Source organism: Canis lupus, chromosome 8 (assembly GCF_003254725.2).
Source record: "Canis lupus dingo isolate Sandy chromosome 8, ASM325472v2, whole genome shotgun sequence".
Lineage (NCBI taxonomy): Eukaryota > Metazoa > Chordata > Mammalia > Carnivora > Canidae > Canis > Canis lupus.
In genome coordinates this window covers 42434142-42451769 of record NC_064250.1, presented here as the reverse complement: position 1 = coordinate 42451769, position 17628 = coordinate 42434142, and the positions used below count along the sequence as shown (strand labels likewise).

General features: G+C 42.0%; 1 protein-coding gene and 1 long non-coding RNA gene across 15 annotated transcripts in view; one reads left to right on the top strand and one right to left on the bottom strand.

Moving 5' to 3' along the window:
* Nucleotides 1-17628, bottom strand: part of RAD51B (RAD51 paralog B) — an 817007-nt gene that overhangs the window by 248684 nt on the left and 550695 nt on the right. For 13 of the 14 annotated variants that reach the window (XR_007412387.1, XR_004818334.2, XR_004818333.2 and 10 more), the window contains one exon: nt 8760-8838. Coding sequence is in view for 9 of the 14 variants with exons in the window: in XM_049113293.1 (XP_048969250.1) it covers nt 8760-8838 (79 nt within the window). In the remaining 5 variants the exon portion in view is untranslated. Of the gene's footprint in view, nt 1-4543; nt 4851-8759; nt 8839-17628 lie in introns of those variants that run through there. The other variant, XM_025442513.3, reaches the window with a different exon arrangement.
* LOC112656945 (uncharacterized) overlaps nt 1-17628 on the top strand; it is a 55734-nt gene that overhangs the window by 23948 nt on the left and 14158 nt on the right. Inside the window, exon 2 of the long non-coding RNA XR_004818346.2 lies at nt 10330-10508. This is a non-coding gene — a long non-coding RNA (uncharacterized LOC112656945). The remainder of the gene's footprint in view (nt 1-10329; nt 10509-17628) is intronic.

Here is a 17628-nt window from a genome sequence, read left to right as displayed (position 1 = left end):
AAGGTGACTTGTTAGATTCTCATCATGAGCACATTTTAATTGACCAAAAAATGAAGGACTGGGGCTAAGGGATTTACATTTCATCACATGGTGAAATTCAGGATCTGAACTCTTGACTCTCAACATTCCCTTTATTATTGAATCAATCCGCTAGAACACATTAGTCAGCATGATTCAACATTAGTCACATGGCACTAATCAGCATTCCCCAGGGTTCCCAAATCTATCCTCAAACAGGGAAAAAAGCCGGCCTCTATCAAGAGACAATGGAATGCCATTTTCATCAGTATTCCATCAGTATTCAGGGGCTGACGCCTGTTTAAACCTTCCCTGCCCACCCCAAGAACTTTCCTCAGTCATCCTGCTTGAAATGATTCTATCTCTTTTACCCATATCACACTGTTTGAACCTCGATAATAGGTGTTATAGTTTGCCTTTGATTAAACTTTGTTTTTGAGCTAACTAGATTTTGAGCTACTGAAAGAGAGGGACCATTTTTTTTTCCAGGCTTACATCCTCTGAGCACCATGGTCTACATACAATAGATACCTCTACAAATACCTGCTGAACTGAACTCACTGAAAGGGAGCTTAAGTCATATTCCAGAAAGAACACCAAGTCCTTTTGGAAGAAGTTTTCAAAGAAAATCAACAACCTGAATTGATTTAACATCTTTTAGTACTATTACCTAGGCACTTTCACAAATGCAAATTGTTAGCTCTACAAAGATATCCAAATGGCTTCCAGGTTCTAAAAGAGTGTGGATCGAGTCTAACTATAGTCCAGGGCCTTGGAATAAAGTTTTTTCTATAACTTTATTCCAACTGACATTTTGTTCCATGTTTAAAAAAATTCGGAGACAGGAAAAAATATTTTTGGTGAAAAATGTGTTTAGTCTATGACTTTGGACCCAAATTCATACCCTGCTTTGTGCTACAAGTACAAGCAGCTCTTGTTCAAGTATCTTTCTTGCATAATGTATAATAGCAAAACACACACTAAAGTTTCTGCTTGAGAAAGATTCTGATTTGGGTGGGGAACCAAGATTTTTGGTGCTGATCCTTGATGGTAATACTGATTGTAATACTCTACTTGTCTGCTGTAGATTCTACCAAAGAGGGCCTGATAGCATTTTTAACATACAATATTTACAATACATTATTTATGCTGCATTTCAACATTATGCTATGAGCCCAACCCTAGGGTCTGTACTATTGTACTTTAGGGTCTAATCTCTGCAACTGGGCTCCTCTGAAAGCGATGTGCTACTGAATATTTATCTTCTCTTCTCTCTCATGGTAAAAGAATTCCCAAAATTTAGCTGGGCACATGCACACCCACATAAACAACCAAATTTTCCAGTCTTTCTTCCCATATATCTGCAAACTGGCCAACATGATATAAGCAGAAATAATGTGTATAACTTCTTTTTTTTTTTTTTTAAGATTTATTTATTTATTCATTCAGAGAGAGAGAGAGGGAGAGAGAGGCAGAGAGAGAGGCGGGCTCCATGCAGGGAGCCCGATGTGGGACTTGATCCTGGGTCTCCAGGATCATGCCCTGGGCTGCAGGCGGTGCCAAACCGCTGCGCCACCAGGGCTGCCCTGTGTATAACTTCTGATTAATATCCTTAAAGAAAAGAAGATGCCCTTTCTTCCCACCATCATTCTCTACTCAATACAAATTCTAATACCTGGATGGAGGTCAGGATACTGAGCCACTGTGGACCGCGACTATAAGAGCAACATCCTAGGTGTGATGGGGCAATAAGCTGAGAGCCTGGGTCCCTAGACAAACACATGGGATGAGCTGCTATACTAGCTCTGCACTGTATTCCTCTGCAATGCTATGTGAGAAAGCAGTAAGCCTCTACTTTGTATGCCACTGTTAATTTAGATTGTGATTCCATCCAGCCAAACATACAACCCAACTCAGGAACTTTCTTGAGGGGTTGCTTACATTAGTGTGATCCATCTTAATTTAGGATTTCAAGATTCAAGATTCAGGACAGGACTGGAATATCCCAACAAAGACTCATGAAGCCTGAGGGGTAAGTTACCAGAGGGGCTGCCATGATGGAAGATGAGAGGATCCAAACTCATCTCTGATTTCACAAAATCTTAGGAGCCTGAGGATCTGCAATTTTGAGACAGTGAATACTGCTTGGCCTTTCTGGAACTCTGTCTGCTGACCTGAGTTCAAGGGCAATGGATGACACTAAAATCTCTCATTCTTGGAAATGTGTATAGCGAACTTTGGGAAGAATTAAAGTAATTTTTGTTAACTAATCATCTAAGTATATGCATAAAGCACATGGTTGTGCAGAAGATCCCTCTAGAGACTATGGAAAGATTATACCTCAATGGCAGAGATAAAAGAGGCATCCATAAAGAATACAAAGAAGACTGCCCATGGAAACATGACAACAAACTTATAATTACACACAGCTGTGTAGAAATTGGTCCACTATGTCCAGAGGAAGTTTACATTGGTAAATGTCCTTGGAAAGCAACTTGGGAATATACAGTAAAGATTAAAATGTGCATACCCTCTTATCAGTCATTCCACTTTTTATATATACCCAGAGAAACTCTCACACCAGCATACCAAGCAGCACATGCAACAGAATTCAGTAAATTAACAAATAATTGAAATTACCATCAATAGGGGAATGGATAATGTGGTACGTTCATATAATGAATATGGATACCTCATTAAAGTGAAAGAAGTAATCTATGTATATCAGTGTGAATAAATTGTAAAAACACAACATGAAGTGACAAAAGCAAGTTGAGGAATGATGTGTGCAATAAAGCATTTATGCAAACTTGGAATGCACTCAAAACAAATCATTATATTATGTTTGGATTCACGAACATGTAGACAAGGTCTTCGGCACAAGGAGAAGGATGTATATCAAACCCTGGAGAGTTCTTTTTTTTTTTTTTTTAAACCCTGGAGAGTTCTTACTTCTGTGGAAGAGTGTGAGGGAGGGAATGGGCTGGGATAGATACAGAAGAGTTTTTTATTTTGTCTTGAGGATTTTTGCTTCTACGTTCATCAGAAATATTGATCTGTAGTCTTTATCTGATTTTGGTATTATTTTATAAATAATCAAGTTTTATTCCTATAGCAAAATCTGGAGCAAATGTGACAAAATTTTAACATTTGCTAACTCTGGGTGTTCAAGTCATGGGTTTTATTTTTTTCTGTCCTGCTCTGTATATAAAATATTTTTTTCACACGGAAAACAGAATCTCTCTTTGAAGCTAATAGCCAGAGTAAAAGAAGTAAACAAGCAGAGGGTTGGTGTGAGGAGGTGTCATGGAGGTAGGGAATGTGAAGTGTATGTTAAAAAAAGGAGAGAACTGGCAGAGGGGCATCCTTCCTCATTTCCCTTGGGAAGCTCCTCCCTGAGAGGTAGGCAAGAGCCACAGAGGACAATGGCTTGACTTGCACCAGCTTTCTGAAGCTGTAGTGGCACCTGGCAGCCCAGGGACAACGTGACAGACCTGCTTTGCCCTCTTCCCTGTGACCTCTGGGAGAGGAGTTCACTTTCTCTGCTCCACTGAATCCCAGGGCTGTCTGCCCAGGCTCCCACAAGAATGCCAGGCTATGCCAGGTGTGTGGGTTGTGTTTACCAAGCAGACCTCCATACCTGGATGGAAATGGATTGAGAGTCTTCTGGGTCACTTTGAGTCCACCAGGCAGAAAACATTTAGATGGGTTACTAATTCAAACTGAAATCTGATGAACTTAGATGGTGGTATTTAGGGGAAAAGAATTTTTCAATAAATCATCCAGTTGGCTCAGTTACTAAGAAAATGGAGTAGAAGAATCTAACCCAACTTTGTGACAAGGGAACAAATAGAGGAGATTAATGCCTCTCTCAATAAGCTTCAGAAGATGATCGTCTGACAGCCATTCTTGATTTTACAAGAGAGATGAGGGGCATAGCTTTCCTGGTCTTAAGAAAAATCATTGTTTCTTTGTGTTTTGGTTTCTTCTGAGTCCTTATATTAGGTGATTAGAAAAACAGGAAACTAGTTTCATTTGCAGAGTTGTCTCTGGACCCATCTCTGGGTGCCTGGGCTCCCCTGAGTTCCCTCAGCCCCATCCCAAGGTTTATGCTGCTCATTCAGATTTAAACTGGCAGAGGACAGCACCAGAAACCAAATTCAACCTGTTATACCTAATTTTAATTTTTTTAAAAACAACCCAAGAATCATGATTCTATCCTACCTAGAGACTAAACCATTACGCTCGTCCTTAACAACCTGTCTTTTGTTTTTCAAATGCTCCCTAGATTCCTGAGGAAATGGAGAGGGTAGGGCAAAGGAAGAGTGAATAAGGAAGAGCCCCTGCTGACTTGGTCTCTTCATTATCCATGGCCAGTCTTGACCAATTTGACAGGCCTCTGCTGCCATGAGGCCAGGATAAGGCCAGGATGGCCCTCGGAGAGCCTGGCCGTGGGTTCTCCCTAGGCCTCCCGCAGCATCAGCAACACAGCCTGGCTGTTTTCAATTACAGAATCTTAATCTTTATTCCTGGCCTGACACAGAGGTCCAGGGGTCCCAGCTGTGTTCTGTGGGGCACAACATTTTGGGCTTGTTGGGGAAACAAGGAACACGACCCGAGCAGAATATGGGTCGAGCTGGAGTTCGCTGTAAATCCTCCCTTCCTTTCTGCGGCCGTGCGGTTTTGGGGGCCCACTCCATTCAGGCCCATTCCCAAAGCCAGCTCCTGCTTTTCCTTCTCCCTTGGGTTCCGGCACCCCTTAGCCTTACTCTGAGCCAGCCAAAACTCTAGGCTTTTCTACACAGTGGGTGCTGGGACTTTCATGGTGACCTCTGGGGACAAAAGGAGAAAAGGATTAATGGGAGCCACTCCCACAGCCACCCCCACACCCTCTACTTTTCCCACTTCAGTTGCACAAAAGGGTTCTCTCTCCCTCTGCTGGGAGCTGGCCCCTCTCAGAGTCTGAACCATCAGGAAGCTGGTGGCTGTGAGCTCCCTATCCTTTGGGGCCAAGTTTTTCCAGGGTCTTGAACCCAACCCAGAGGACAGGATCTCAACAAGTACAGGACAGACAAAGAAGATGCAAACAGCACAGTATTACCATGGTAATTGCCTCGAGCCAGGCAGCTTCCAGAAGGTGCAAGGAGGAGGGGTTTCTTTTCCTTTTCCTTTCCTTACCTTACCTTTCCTTTCCTTTTCTTTCCTTTCTTTCTTTTTCTTTTTTCTTTCTTCTTTTTCTAAAAGGAGAACAGTTCCGCTTTCTATTTTACTACAACAATAGCCCAGATCGGCTCCTTCAAGTATTTCAAAAGCCAGCCTGAGAAATCTCCAACCAGGCCCCTCAGTCTCCCTGGCCTGCCGATTTATTGTTTCTCCCATCCCAGGAACAAAGGGGCAGGAAGGGTATAAGGCCCCCAGTTGCTGGCTCTTCTTAGCATCCTAATCCTTGAGAACTGGTGAAGGGGATGGCCTGTGGAGCCACTAAATGGAATTTTGGCCTCACCTTTTATTCCCACCCTCTGCTTATGCACACAGGAGCACTTCAGGTATTATAAAACCTCTTGGTTGGCAGGCTGGTAGGAATCTTGGACTTGCTAAAGGGATAAAAGGCACCGAGGGATCATTCCCATATTCACTAACCCCCTCATAAAAGGGTAGCCTGTATGAATTGTTTCTTCCCACTACTCCAGGCTGTCTCCATTACAAATATACTAAACGTCCAGTCCCAAGTGGCTGGGCTAGCAGTTTCTTTTTTAGTTGGTACCACAGGAGCTGCCCTCATCTTCCCAACCCTTCCCCTCTCTGCCTCTATGTGCCTCAGACATGGACTGTAAATCTCCAGCACTAGGTACCAACCAACCTCCATGCCAACTTGGGACTAACACACCAGAGCAATCTCTCAACCAAGGAAAGTGTCTTGGCCTTGATTCCTGGTATCTTTCCAAGGTTACTACCCAGGAATCAAAGACTTCTTTGCCTTGAACCTGGGGAATTGTGCAGGTGTTTCTGTTTTGTTTTGTTTTGTTTTGAGCTCAGTCATCTGGTAAGAGTGGGGGAAGAAAATAAGCTTTTATGTTCTGGTGTGTGGAGATCTCAAGGTACAACTCTACCTCTACCCTGAGCTAAGGGATGAGAAGTACACCATCTCCTAGGAGAACCAGATAAGCTGAAGGGTTAAGGCCTTTAGAGGTCACTGAGGCCAATGACTACAGTCCAAGCAAGAAAAACAGTTTCCACTGCACATACACAAATTCACAATGCACATACAGTCACACAAGAAATATTTCATGAAATAGTGTAATAAGTGTGATGTAATCTGATATTTTCTATTCTCCTTTACTTCATTTTTTAAAATTCTGGTTGTGACTCATTGATTTCATTTCATGACCCACAGTGGGTTACAACACAGTTTGTAAAGTGCTGAATCAAGTTCAACACTGTCATTTTCAAGCTGACCAAACACAGGTGACAGAGATTTTCTCAATATCACACCAGAGCTGGAACAGAAATCCACCGGGTCTCTCCACTGAAGGAGGTTCTCCATTTTTCTCGGGATAAGAGCTCCTTTTTGTTTTCCCAAAGTCTTGGGGAGCACACAGCTATTGGGGATGGAGTGCCAGAGGCTTGTATTCAGTGGCATTCTTGCTATGGGCAGAAGGGTTCTGCTGCTTCAGAAAACCTCACAGAGGGAGGTGGTATAGCTAGGGGAGTGGGGTTGGGGGAAAAAGCTTCAAAAGCAACCAGGTGAGGCACTGAGGTCTCCTAGACATTTTTATTTACTGGTTGGGATTCCTGCATCATCGGACACTTTCCTGAATTTTTCTCTTTCCTGGACACACAGCTACGGGTCAGCCTCCTTTAGTGATCCACCTTCTCCTTTGTTTTCTGGCTTTTTCTAATAGTCTTCCTTTGTAGATTTTTAATCTCTACTGATCCATTGTATTTCTAGCCTCCACTTTCTCTACCCAACTTCCTGTTTCCTGTCAAAATCAAGATCTTAGCAATGAGCGTCAGAGAGGTAACTCTGTGAATCTTGTTCTCACAAATGTTATCCTAAAAGTTATCCAGATTCAGTCAGGCTTAGAAATGCTATTTACCAAAAAAAAAAAAAAAAAAAAAAAGAAATGCTATTTACCAAAAGGCCCAGTGATCAAGATAGAGACACTGCATAAGCCATCTGAGCAGAACTGCCTCTTTTCCTTTCTGAAATTGCCTTGTAATCTTCCATAGAATTTCTTAAAATCTTCATCTAAATTTGCTAGTTAGTCGATTTCTAATCTTTTAAGAAAGCCTCTAAAAACGAAGAGCCAAAAGCCACACTGTGTACTGGGTAAATAAAAGTTCAGCTTTCTGATTGCTTATTAGTTATACACCCTTAGAGAGTATGTAACAAAGGGGCCTGCTGTTTGCTTTGCTTAATCTGGTCTTAAAATCTCTGCTTCTTTGTCAGAAAACAATATTTGCAATTGTAAAAAAAATATTTACCAAGGAACTTGGATAGCATAAGTCAAAGGCTAAGAGCCAAAGGTCAGTAGTTCTTACCCCAAATTTCCCTGGACCTGAGTCCCCGCTGTGGAGCTCAGCTACACCAAACAAACAGGCTGCTTTCCGGGTCCATTAAGAAGCGGACGTTTTAGAAGGGGAAGGAAAAGAAAGGCTGGAGCCTGTTCCTCGGTCCAAAGCATGAACCCTCCAGCCTGCTCCACAAAATTGCTGCTAGATCTTTGCAATGCAATATTCCCATGTGTCTCCATGGGAATATTTAAGGATTCGCCCTGTTTCATAAACCTGGGAAAATTACTCAATTTACAAAGTCCTAAGGGGCAGATATTCCTCTCATCAACAGCAAGGACAATATGCTCTACCAGGGTTCACGGCAGATGTTCACCCATGCATTCTGTGGATGGGGCCTCCTGCCTGGCCATGGGGGACAGATGTGTATCCGAGCACTTCTGTGTGGGGCCCGTTCTCAATCGACAAAGCAGCTTTGGACATCTGGTCCTCTGGGCTAAGTTCAATGGTGTTTGAATCTACCTCTCATGTTCCTTATTTTCTGGTCAGACATAATAACCACCAGAATATCCACCAGAAGATCCAGTATCTGAGAACCACCACTGAAGATCAGTGAATTCCAGGTTGTGGTCTTGGAGCAGGCTACCATGAGTCAGAACTCTACACCTTCTAGGTCCCAGGCCCATGTCACAAGAGCAAGTCAGCAAAGGCCTGGTCCCCGGAAATGTCGGGACTTGAGTAAAGAGAACAGAAATGGAGTAACCAGAAAGAGGCTGAGGCAGTAGCACTCCTGGAGTCATGACAAAGTGCCCCAGAGGCTGCCAGACCAGATGGTTTTTATGTTTGTTAAGTAAGAGGGTGCTGAGGCGGTGCCAGGTCCTCCATACTGGTGTCAGAGGCTTACCGCCTGCTTCCTCACTCCATAGGATCTGTGAAGAGGCCTAGTGATTGGTAGTTCCCAGACTGGTGCTTTAACCCTCATTCTTGGTCTCACTCTGTTAGGAAATTCTGCAGTTCTCCTTTAGCCCTACCTCTACTTTCTGTTAAGTTCTTGCTACAATTGCCAATCTCTTTTATCTCATCTGAATAAATATCATTGGCAAATTCATCTTAGCCTTTGATTCTGTCCTGAGGTAGCTTCCATCAGGAGCATAGCAGTAATTATCACCAACGATAGGCAGCACTGAGTATAAGCAGCTTAAAGACACGGCTTAATCCGAGGATCTTACCTTGTAGAACCAGGCCTTCCTTCTTGATGGTGTAGGCAAATGAGGTGAAGGGAGCCAGCGGGGACTTGGCGATGAGAATCTGCACATAGAGCATATTTTCCCAGGATTGGTCAAAGGGGATATCAGAGATGAACCTCTATTCCCTCCCCTTCCCACTTTGAGATAAAGTGGTAACCTGTGACTACAAGCCATAAAGCTTATTTAAAAAATTATTTTAGAACCAAATGAGTGTTATTCCTTCAATCAGCTGGCCATTTTAGAAAGCTATACATTTATCCCAACTATTCTGCCACCGAATGCCATGTTCTTGAGCCGTTTCTTCTAGAAATGTTTCATTACTTTATGTCACATGCTTAAACAACTACCTTTCTGCCCAAAGATAAACCTAGACTGATTCTCTAATCCTATTCATAAATTCAGCTATTTTGCTAAAAAGAAATTCAAAGCTACCTTCAAAAGATAAAGATGTACCATCATTACAAATATTCAAAATAACTCAGTAAAAACAAAGCCGTGATAATTTGCTTTATCGGCCCCAATGCTTCACCAAGTCTGTTTTCATGCTGTTTGCCAGGTGACCACATTTCCTCTCACTTATGTGTAGGCGATTTCCATGGTCTTGCACCATGGTTTTGGCCATGTGACTTGTTTCCCTAATAGGTTCTTTGGCTGGGCTTCATGTAGCCTCAGATGTCTTCACTTGCTCTCTTATGTTTCTGCTAACTGCTAGGGGAAAATATGTCCAAGCTCATCTGCTATCTCAGAAGGAGGATGAGAGACACCTGGAGCAGTGCTGGCCATCAGTGAAATGCTTATTACTGCATGCTTCTGAGATTTTGGTGTGGTTGTCATGAATTATCACAGCAAGAAGAACTGACTGATATACTAGCCAACACAAAATGTCAAAAATATTTTGAGTAGTGGCATTCTCCTAACAAAATACCTACTTTAAAAGGGATAGTCATTAACAAATTATTAATAAAAATTACCATATTTCATATGGTTTCAACACAACCTCTAAGGGCTGGTGGATTATTTTATTATAACATTTCTCTTGAAGGAAGATGAAAATCATTTTCCTGCTTTACAAAGTAACATCGTCAGACATGGTGACAGTTTACTACAGAGCCTCTTACATAATCAGGGAGGCAAGAGAGAAGGAAGAAGTAATTTCAAATAACCAGAAGGCTTACATGTAATATCTCAATTTATCTCAGTTCAGCAAACATTTACTGACTGTCAACTATGAGGAATGGTGGTATAATGTGGTGGAAAGATCACAGGTTGTAGTCATAGAGTTTGAATCTAGGCTCTTCCACTAATCAGCTTGGTGCCTGTGGCAAGGCCTGCAATTTTCCCCTGATAACCACTTCCCCTTCTTCTTTTTAGTTAATAACTCCCCAGGCTTCAACATTTCTTTGCCTCCTTTGCAACTGGGTGTGGCCATGTGACCAAGCTCTGACTAACAGATCATGAGTATAAGTGACAGGTAGCACTTCCAATATTTTGATAATTTATCTTTTCATTAAATAATTATATGCTCTTCACTTTCCCTGTCCCTCTTCCTAAGGGCAGGAACCAGCTTCAACCTCATGGAGGTGGACATGCTGAGAGATGATGAAGCAACATGGGAGAAGGAAGCAGGGTGACCTCATAGAGCATCTGTGCTTCCCACCTGGGGTCACATGCCCATCTCAAGATAGAGCCACTTGTCTGAACCACTGAAGTCCCAATGTTTTCATTATGATGGTAAGTATAGCCTGAATTCTAACCAATACTGTGGCTTTGCACAACCAACCCTTTAGGATTCTCAATTTCCTCACCTGTGAAATGGGGCTAATAACACCCACCCAAATGGGATTATTGTGAAGATTAAATTAAATATATAAAATTCCTGTCACTGGGTCAAACTAACAAAAATATTTCCAACCAACTCATCATGTATGCTTCCCAAGTACCCCTTGATTTTCACTCATCAAAAACAAAAATATGGGGATCCCTGGGTGGCTCAGCAGTTTAGCGCCTGCCTTTGGCCCAGGGCGCGATCCTGGAATCCTGGGATCAAGTCCCGCATTGGGCTCCCTGCATGGAGCCTGCTTCTCCCTCTGCCTGTGTCTCCTGCCTCTCTCTCTCTCTCATGAATAAATAAATAAATAAATAAATAAATAAATAAATAAATAAATAAATAAAATCTAGTTCATTTACAAAAACAAACAATAAAAACAAAAATACTTCTACCAGAGGGATTCAATTCAAATTAAATCTCAATAATTTGGGATCCCTGGGTGGCTCAGCGGTTTAGCACCTGCCTTTGGCCCAGGGCTTGATCCTGGAGACCCAGAATCAAATCCCACATCAGGCTCCCCGAATGGAGCCTGCCTCTCTCCCTGTCTCTGTCTCTCATGAATGAATAAATAAATAAAATCTCAACTTTTTCCTACTGCTCCAAAGTTATCTAGATAAACTTGCTCATCATCCTCAGAACCAATGAATAGATGGTATAGGTGGGTATTTGCATCTTCATGTCAAAAACATCTTACCTGAAAATTAGACAGGACCTTTCTGACAGAGATAGTTTAGGGATGGTTCAATGTGAAGTTAATGGATGCCCCTTGGTAGAAGAATGGCAGAATAGAGGATAGTGCTTCTCAAACTTTAATGTGAGTGTAAATCACCTATAGGTCTATTGACCTGCAGTTTCTCATTCAGTAGGTTTCAACTGAGGCCTGAGAATCTGCATGTCTAGCAAGCACCTAGAGATGCTGATGCCATGCTCTATAGACCATATTTTGAGCAGCTGGCTTCCAGGAAATTAGCCTGACTAAAGAATCTAAGATGGAGAAGTAAGAGACAGGAGTCCTGGAACCAATTAGAAAGCTACTGTGATAACTCAGGGATGAGATGACAAGAGCCTCAACCACAGCTGTGTCAGAAAGAATGGGAAAAAGGGAAATGGAGAAAAGAAACATAAATTCTTTAGATCAAAGAGCAATAGGAATAAACTAAACATCCAAAACCTCACATCTTTATTGTCTGCATGGAGCAATTGGACATGAAATCAAAAGGATATAAATAAATAGTAATCAATAAAGTATCATATTATATTTTTGAAAATTATATTACCATTTTTATTTGATAGACTGGAAATTTGAGACTCATGAAAAAAAGGATGGGATATTCCAATGCAACACAACAAACTGGATCTAAGGCTAACTAAGCCTCCAGCTGAGTGGTGCTACCTCCATCATTTGAGTATTTCCACTCCCAGGCAGTGCTTGCTTATTGTGAATAAGCCAGGAGGACCTCACCTGGAGGGATCTCACACCTGGAAGGACCTTCCTTGCAGGGAATCATGAAGTTTGGACAGATCATTGATTAATGTCCTGTTCTTCCTGAGCAGGGTTTAAATGGGTTATCGAAAAGATGACTTGTGTGTAGTTAGAAAGAGGAAGTGATCAGTCATGTCAGCTGAATCCCACTTCATTTTTTTGGAAAGAACTGCCAGACTGTTAGATGAGAGAGCTACCACTAACATGAAATATATGATTTTTAGCAAAAAATGTAACAAGTTCTCAATATCCTTTTGGATAAAGTGAAGACAAGTTTGGCTGGATACTAATACCATTAAGTGGATTTGTAAGTGACATTAAGATCAACAGCAACCTCTCACAGAAGGTACTGGATTCTAGCCTTGGTCTTGTCAATGTTCAACATTCTTACTGACCTGGACAAGGAAACTGATGTATTCAATCACATCTGTACAACAAATATGGGATCCACCAGGGAACAGAACTGACAAAAATTGCCACCCTAGTGGAACTTCTATTATAAAGGAAGAAAAAGAGAATAAACAAAATGAATTGGTAGAATAAATGGTATATTAGATAATCATGCATGCTATGGAAGGGGAAAAAAGCAGAGAAAGATTACAGGAAATATATTAGGAGAAAAGGGTCAATTTTAAATAGAGTACTAAAAGAAGACTTTACTAAGAAGGTGACCTTTGGAAAAAAAAAAGGTGACCTTTGGACTTGTGGATCATGTAATTAAACCATTGATGGGATGCTGAATATAGTAATAGAAGATAAAAAATTAGGGGTACCTCGGTGGTCCAGCCAGTTAAGTGTCTGCCTTTAGCTCAGGTCATGATCTCAGGGTGCCGGGATTGAGCCCCTTCTTGGGCTCCAGATTCAGTGGGGAGTCTGTTTCTCCCTCTCCCTCTGCCTCTCCTCACCCCATCCTATGCTCTGCTCATGCTCGCTCTCTCTCTCTCTCTTCTCAAATAAATAAAATCTTTTTTTTAAAGATTTTATTTATTTATTCATGAGAGATATACAGAGAGAGGCAGAGACACAGGCAGAGGGAGCAGCAGGCTCCATGCAGGGAGCCAGATGTGGGACTCGATCCCAGGACCCTGGGATCATGCTCTGAGCCAAAGGCAGACAGGCACTCAACCGCTGAGCCAGTCGTCCCAAATAAAATCTTTTTTAAAAAAAGACAAGAAAACTAGAAAGTTGTCATATTGGATTAGATAATCATAATATCAAAACAAATCTTAGTTTGGTTAGAAGGTTGGGAGACACCCTACAAATATTTTAGAATGAAACTTTATTGAAATGTATGTAAGGCCTTGTCCTTGAGGACAGAGGGCCAACTACTGGTTACAGAATTGGGACATGAGATTTAGCATTCAGAAAATGGATTAGGGGTGCTAGTTAACTACAGTTCAGTGTGAGTCAGTTGTGGGATGTGGTTCACAAAAATCTACTGTAGCCTCAGGTTGTATCAGTGGAGATGCAGCATCTGGAACAAGAGAAGTGATGGTCCTTTTCTTATTCAGCAAACTATACTGAGTGCAATGTGTTTGGATTGGAGCCTAAATTCCAGAAAGGAAACCAACAAACAAGAGAACAACTAGAGGAGAACCATCAAGTGGTTAAACACTCAAAGCAACCTATGACCACAAACACTTCAATGCAAACGTGATGTTAAGAGGTCTGGGGTGAAGGTGCATATTCCTTGTAATGTGAGTTTCTTTTCTTTCTTTCTTTTTTTTTTTTCTGAGTTTTCTGAAGATTCTGTAGTGTTACATAGTAGAGAGGGGAAGTGTAAATTCACGTTCTTGCCCGACAGATTTCAGAAAAGAAGTGATGCTTGCCATGTATCTTTGTGAATACACAGTCTTCCCTTTTTAAGATTTGAATGAATACCCCATGCCTTTCTACCTTTCAAACTACAAATTATTCTTTTCTAAAACAAACAACCCTCCCTAATAGATAATTTGGGCTGTTTTGTTTCAGATGTTCAGTCATCCCATAAATTTGGGGTGTTCTAATCATTTTCTGACTTGTGCTGTTGTCAAGTATCATTCCACCTTCTTCAATAAAGACCTACAGGGAGGGTCTGGCTGCTTAAGGAAACTCCAGGGCCCTAGTGAAAAAATTTTATCATACTTAACCCTGTGTGCAATATGTGAAGTTGGTTTTGGAATCCTCTGAGGGTTCATAGAAATGTGTAGTAGGGCAAGAATGAGTGGAAACACTGTGGCTCAGAAAGCCCAAGGCTGCACAAGACAGATGTGTGATATTGTGAGCTGTTATACAACCTGCAAATAGCCAGGTTGTTTTTTCTTGAATGTTTCCTTCAAATCAGACTAGTGTAGCTTTATACTCTAATGAATATATTTTCTCCTCTCTTCACCTATTCTTGCATGGAAAGTGGCCATCAATATTTTAAAATTCTTTGAAGGAACACTTAAGGTATAGGTGTGCTGGGTCTCAAATCCCACTACTATCTGGACATAATTTCCATTACTTGTACTACCCATCCATCTATCCAAGTACTTTTTCAATCCAGAATATATATACTGGGCACTTTTCTTTGTGCTAGGTACTGTTCTGGATGCAAGGAATATAGCAGGCAGTGAGACAGAGAAGGTCTTGCTTTCATGGAGCTGACATTTTGGTGGCAGAACACAGACAACACAGGGAAGCCTTTGGGCCTTTGGGGTTTTTTTTCACATGGACATTCTACTATGAGTTCCTCACTCCTGGGCACTCATTCATTCATTCAATCCATTCATCGGTAAACATTTATTGTTGAGCCAGGCAGATTCAATTTGCACTGTGCAAATTTGCACTTTTAAAGGACTGCTATTTCTACCTCAATTTATTTCTTAGGTATATGCTCTGAATTCTTAATGGGATTGCAAAGATTGGGGGCATGTTCTTTGATACCATACCCATCCCTTTTATAGGGCCCAATCCAGTGTTTTGTACAAAGTGGGTTCCTATGGGCTCCCTGCATGGAGCCTGCTTCTCTCTCTGCCTGTGTCTCTGCCTCTCTCTCTGTGTGTCTCTCATGAATAATAAATAAAATCTTAAAAAAAAAAAAAAAAGGGACCCTTAGGTGGCTCAGTGGTTTAGTGCCTGCCTTTGGCCCAGGGCATGATCCTGGAGTCCCAGGATTGAGTCCTACATCGGGCTCCCTGCATGGAACCTGCTTCTCCCTCTGCCTGTATCTCTGCCTTTCTCTGTGTCTCTCATGAATAAATAAATAAAGTCTTAAAACAAAAAAACTCAAAGTGGGTTCCTAAAATGATTGATGGGTATTCTCCTCACTGTTCTTTACTTTAACCCCATGCTATATGTGTGAAGGTTTCTCCCAATTTACAAGTGAAAACACAAAGGCCTAGATATTCTAAATAAAACACGGAAGGGGAAGTTAGCCTTTGGAGCTCACTGGCCTCCCCTTACAAACCCTATTCTTTTATGTCCCTCAGGTGCCTATTTAGCTCTGAGCAAATACATTGTCAACTGATTCTCTTCAGCTCTAAGGTGACAGCTGATTTAAACCTTCCAGTGTTACCCTTTCTGGTGTTTGCATTTTAATATAAGACTCTTGAAGTAGAATAATGGATCTAAAATGGTGGAATATCCTATAGGATTGAGGTGGGTGAGGGAGTCTTCCGGAGTACCCACAGTAATGATGATGGTGATGATGAAGAAAACAAAAATCTTTTGAGGTAGGTGGCTTTGTTAAGTGCTGAAGTCAGGATTCCAGCCCAAGTCAGCTGGTTCTATAGTCCATACTTTTAACTACCATGATGGTAGTCCTCAATCATGCACAGATAGGTAGTCAAGCACAGATCAATCTATTCTCTGGGATAATACATCAAATGAGGCAGAATACATAACAGCAAATAAGGGCATTCCCCTGCCCCCCCAACAGCATGGATATTGAACAATTCAAGACAAAGAAGGAATCAGATAGGGCACCCATGCAGGTTGCCTTGGATGTTCACAAGCTTCCCCACTGGTAGTCTTCTTTCTGCCCTTCACTTCTGAAAGTCCACATCCTACCTATTCCTTGAACCCTATACAAATGCCACTTCTCCCAGAAAGCTTATGCCAGTTTCTCCAGCCTGAGGTAATCTGTCTCTAATCCCATTACACTTCATCTATACCTCTCTAATAGTGCTTACTGCCTTCTCCACTGTTTCACAGTTAATGTTACCTGGACTCACTGCCATGTATTTGAAGGTAGGAGCCATCAACATCATTGCTGCTTCTCCTAGTCCCACTAACTTCCAATATGGTGCCAAATACATAACAGAAACTCAATTATAAAACCCCAAAATGGAGGAATGAATAAATGCACAAACTGGTGACCCTCAGAAGCCCTGACTCACACCTACTTTGAGGACTTAGCTGGCACCTCTCCCCAAAGTTGGGAGACTCAGAAGATGCCACAAAAAAGAGCAGCCTGCCCAGTCAATCACTGCCAAGATTCTCAGCTTGAGCAGGTCCAAAGTCAAGTCTTTGGTTTCAGCATGCTATAGCATCACATGTTTTTCCTGGCCTGATCCCACTTCTCAAAGGCTCAGAAAGTGAAAAAGGAGATGTAGAACAGAAAGTGCTGGCCATAGGAACCTCAGGCCTCCTCCAGTATGGCGATACCTTCTAGGGATAGTGCCTGTGTTCTTCTAAAGTGTAGGTGTGACTATCATCTGGGGCAACCCAGCTCAGGCCTTCCTCATGGGTGGTCAGGAAGGCCAGTATGGAGCAGACAGCCCAAAGATGTCAGGAACCTTGGGTATAGGCTATCTTGGAGGCTGCTTTTATAGAGTTCTAGTCCTGGCAGATTACTTGAGTTCCTGCAATACAGCCCCAACTTTAGGAAAAAGTGAGTTTTGCCTTTATGGCCCAGGAAAGTAGACATGAATAAGCAACCATGTGCTGAGGGTAATCTGGCACCAATTCTTCCACTTTCTCTTCTCTAATTCTTGTGCCAGGCAGGCTTCCTTGAACACTCCTAATGAATCCTTCCTCTCTTCTATTTCCTTCCCCTTCCCACCCACTACCCCAAAGCTCACATTGGTTGGGAGTGAAGGGCAGAGTAAAGCCAGCTGGCAGAAGAAAAGAATAAGCAGAAGAATTTCTTCCTGTCAGGGCAGGTGGTAGGCCTGGCTTTCTATCCCTCATCTCTGCTACAAAATTTAGAGCCCAAAGACAATATAATTGCTGAGCCAAGACAACTGGGGTTCGAAGCAATTGAGAGAGCTGAGAAATGTGACTTTATATCCATTTGCAATTTCCCATTTTGGTAATTATTCAACCCTGCCTTGGTCTCCTCTGTGATCAGCAAGATTATGTGATTGTTGATGAATTCAGCAGCGATGTCCTTGTCGAGTGCATCCGATACTTTCATCTGCATGCAAGGGTCCTTCTGAGAAGCAAGGGAGGAAACCTATTGACTCTGAAATGTCCTTCAACAGCGACCCTATTATCTCACTTCAACTGGATGCCTGGGCTAATAAAACCCAATGCTAAGCTAAACAAACCTTTCCTCTAGCTGTGCCAAGTGTCTG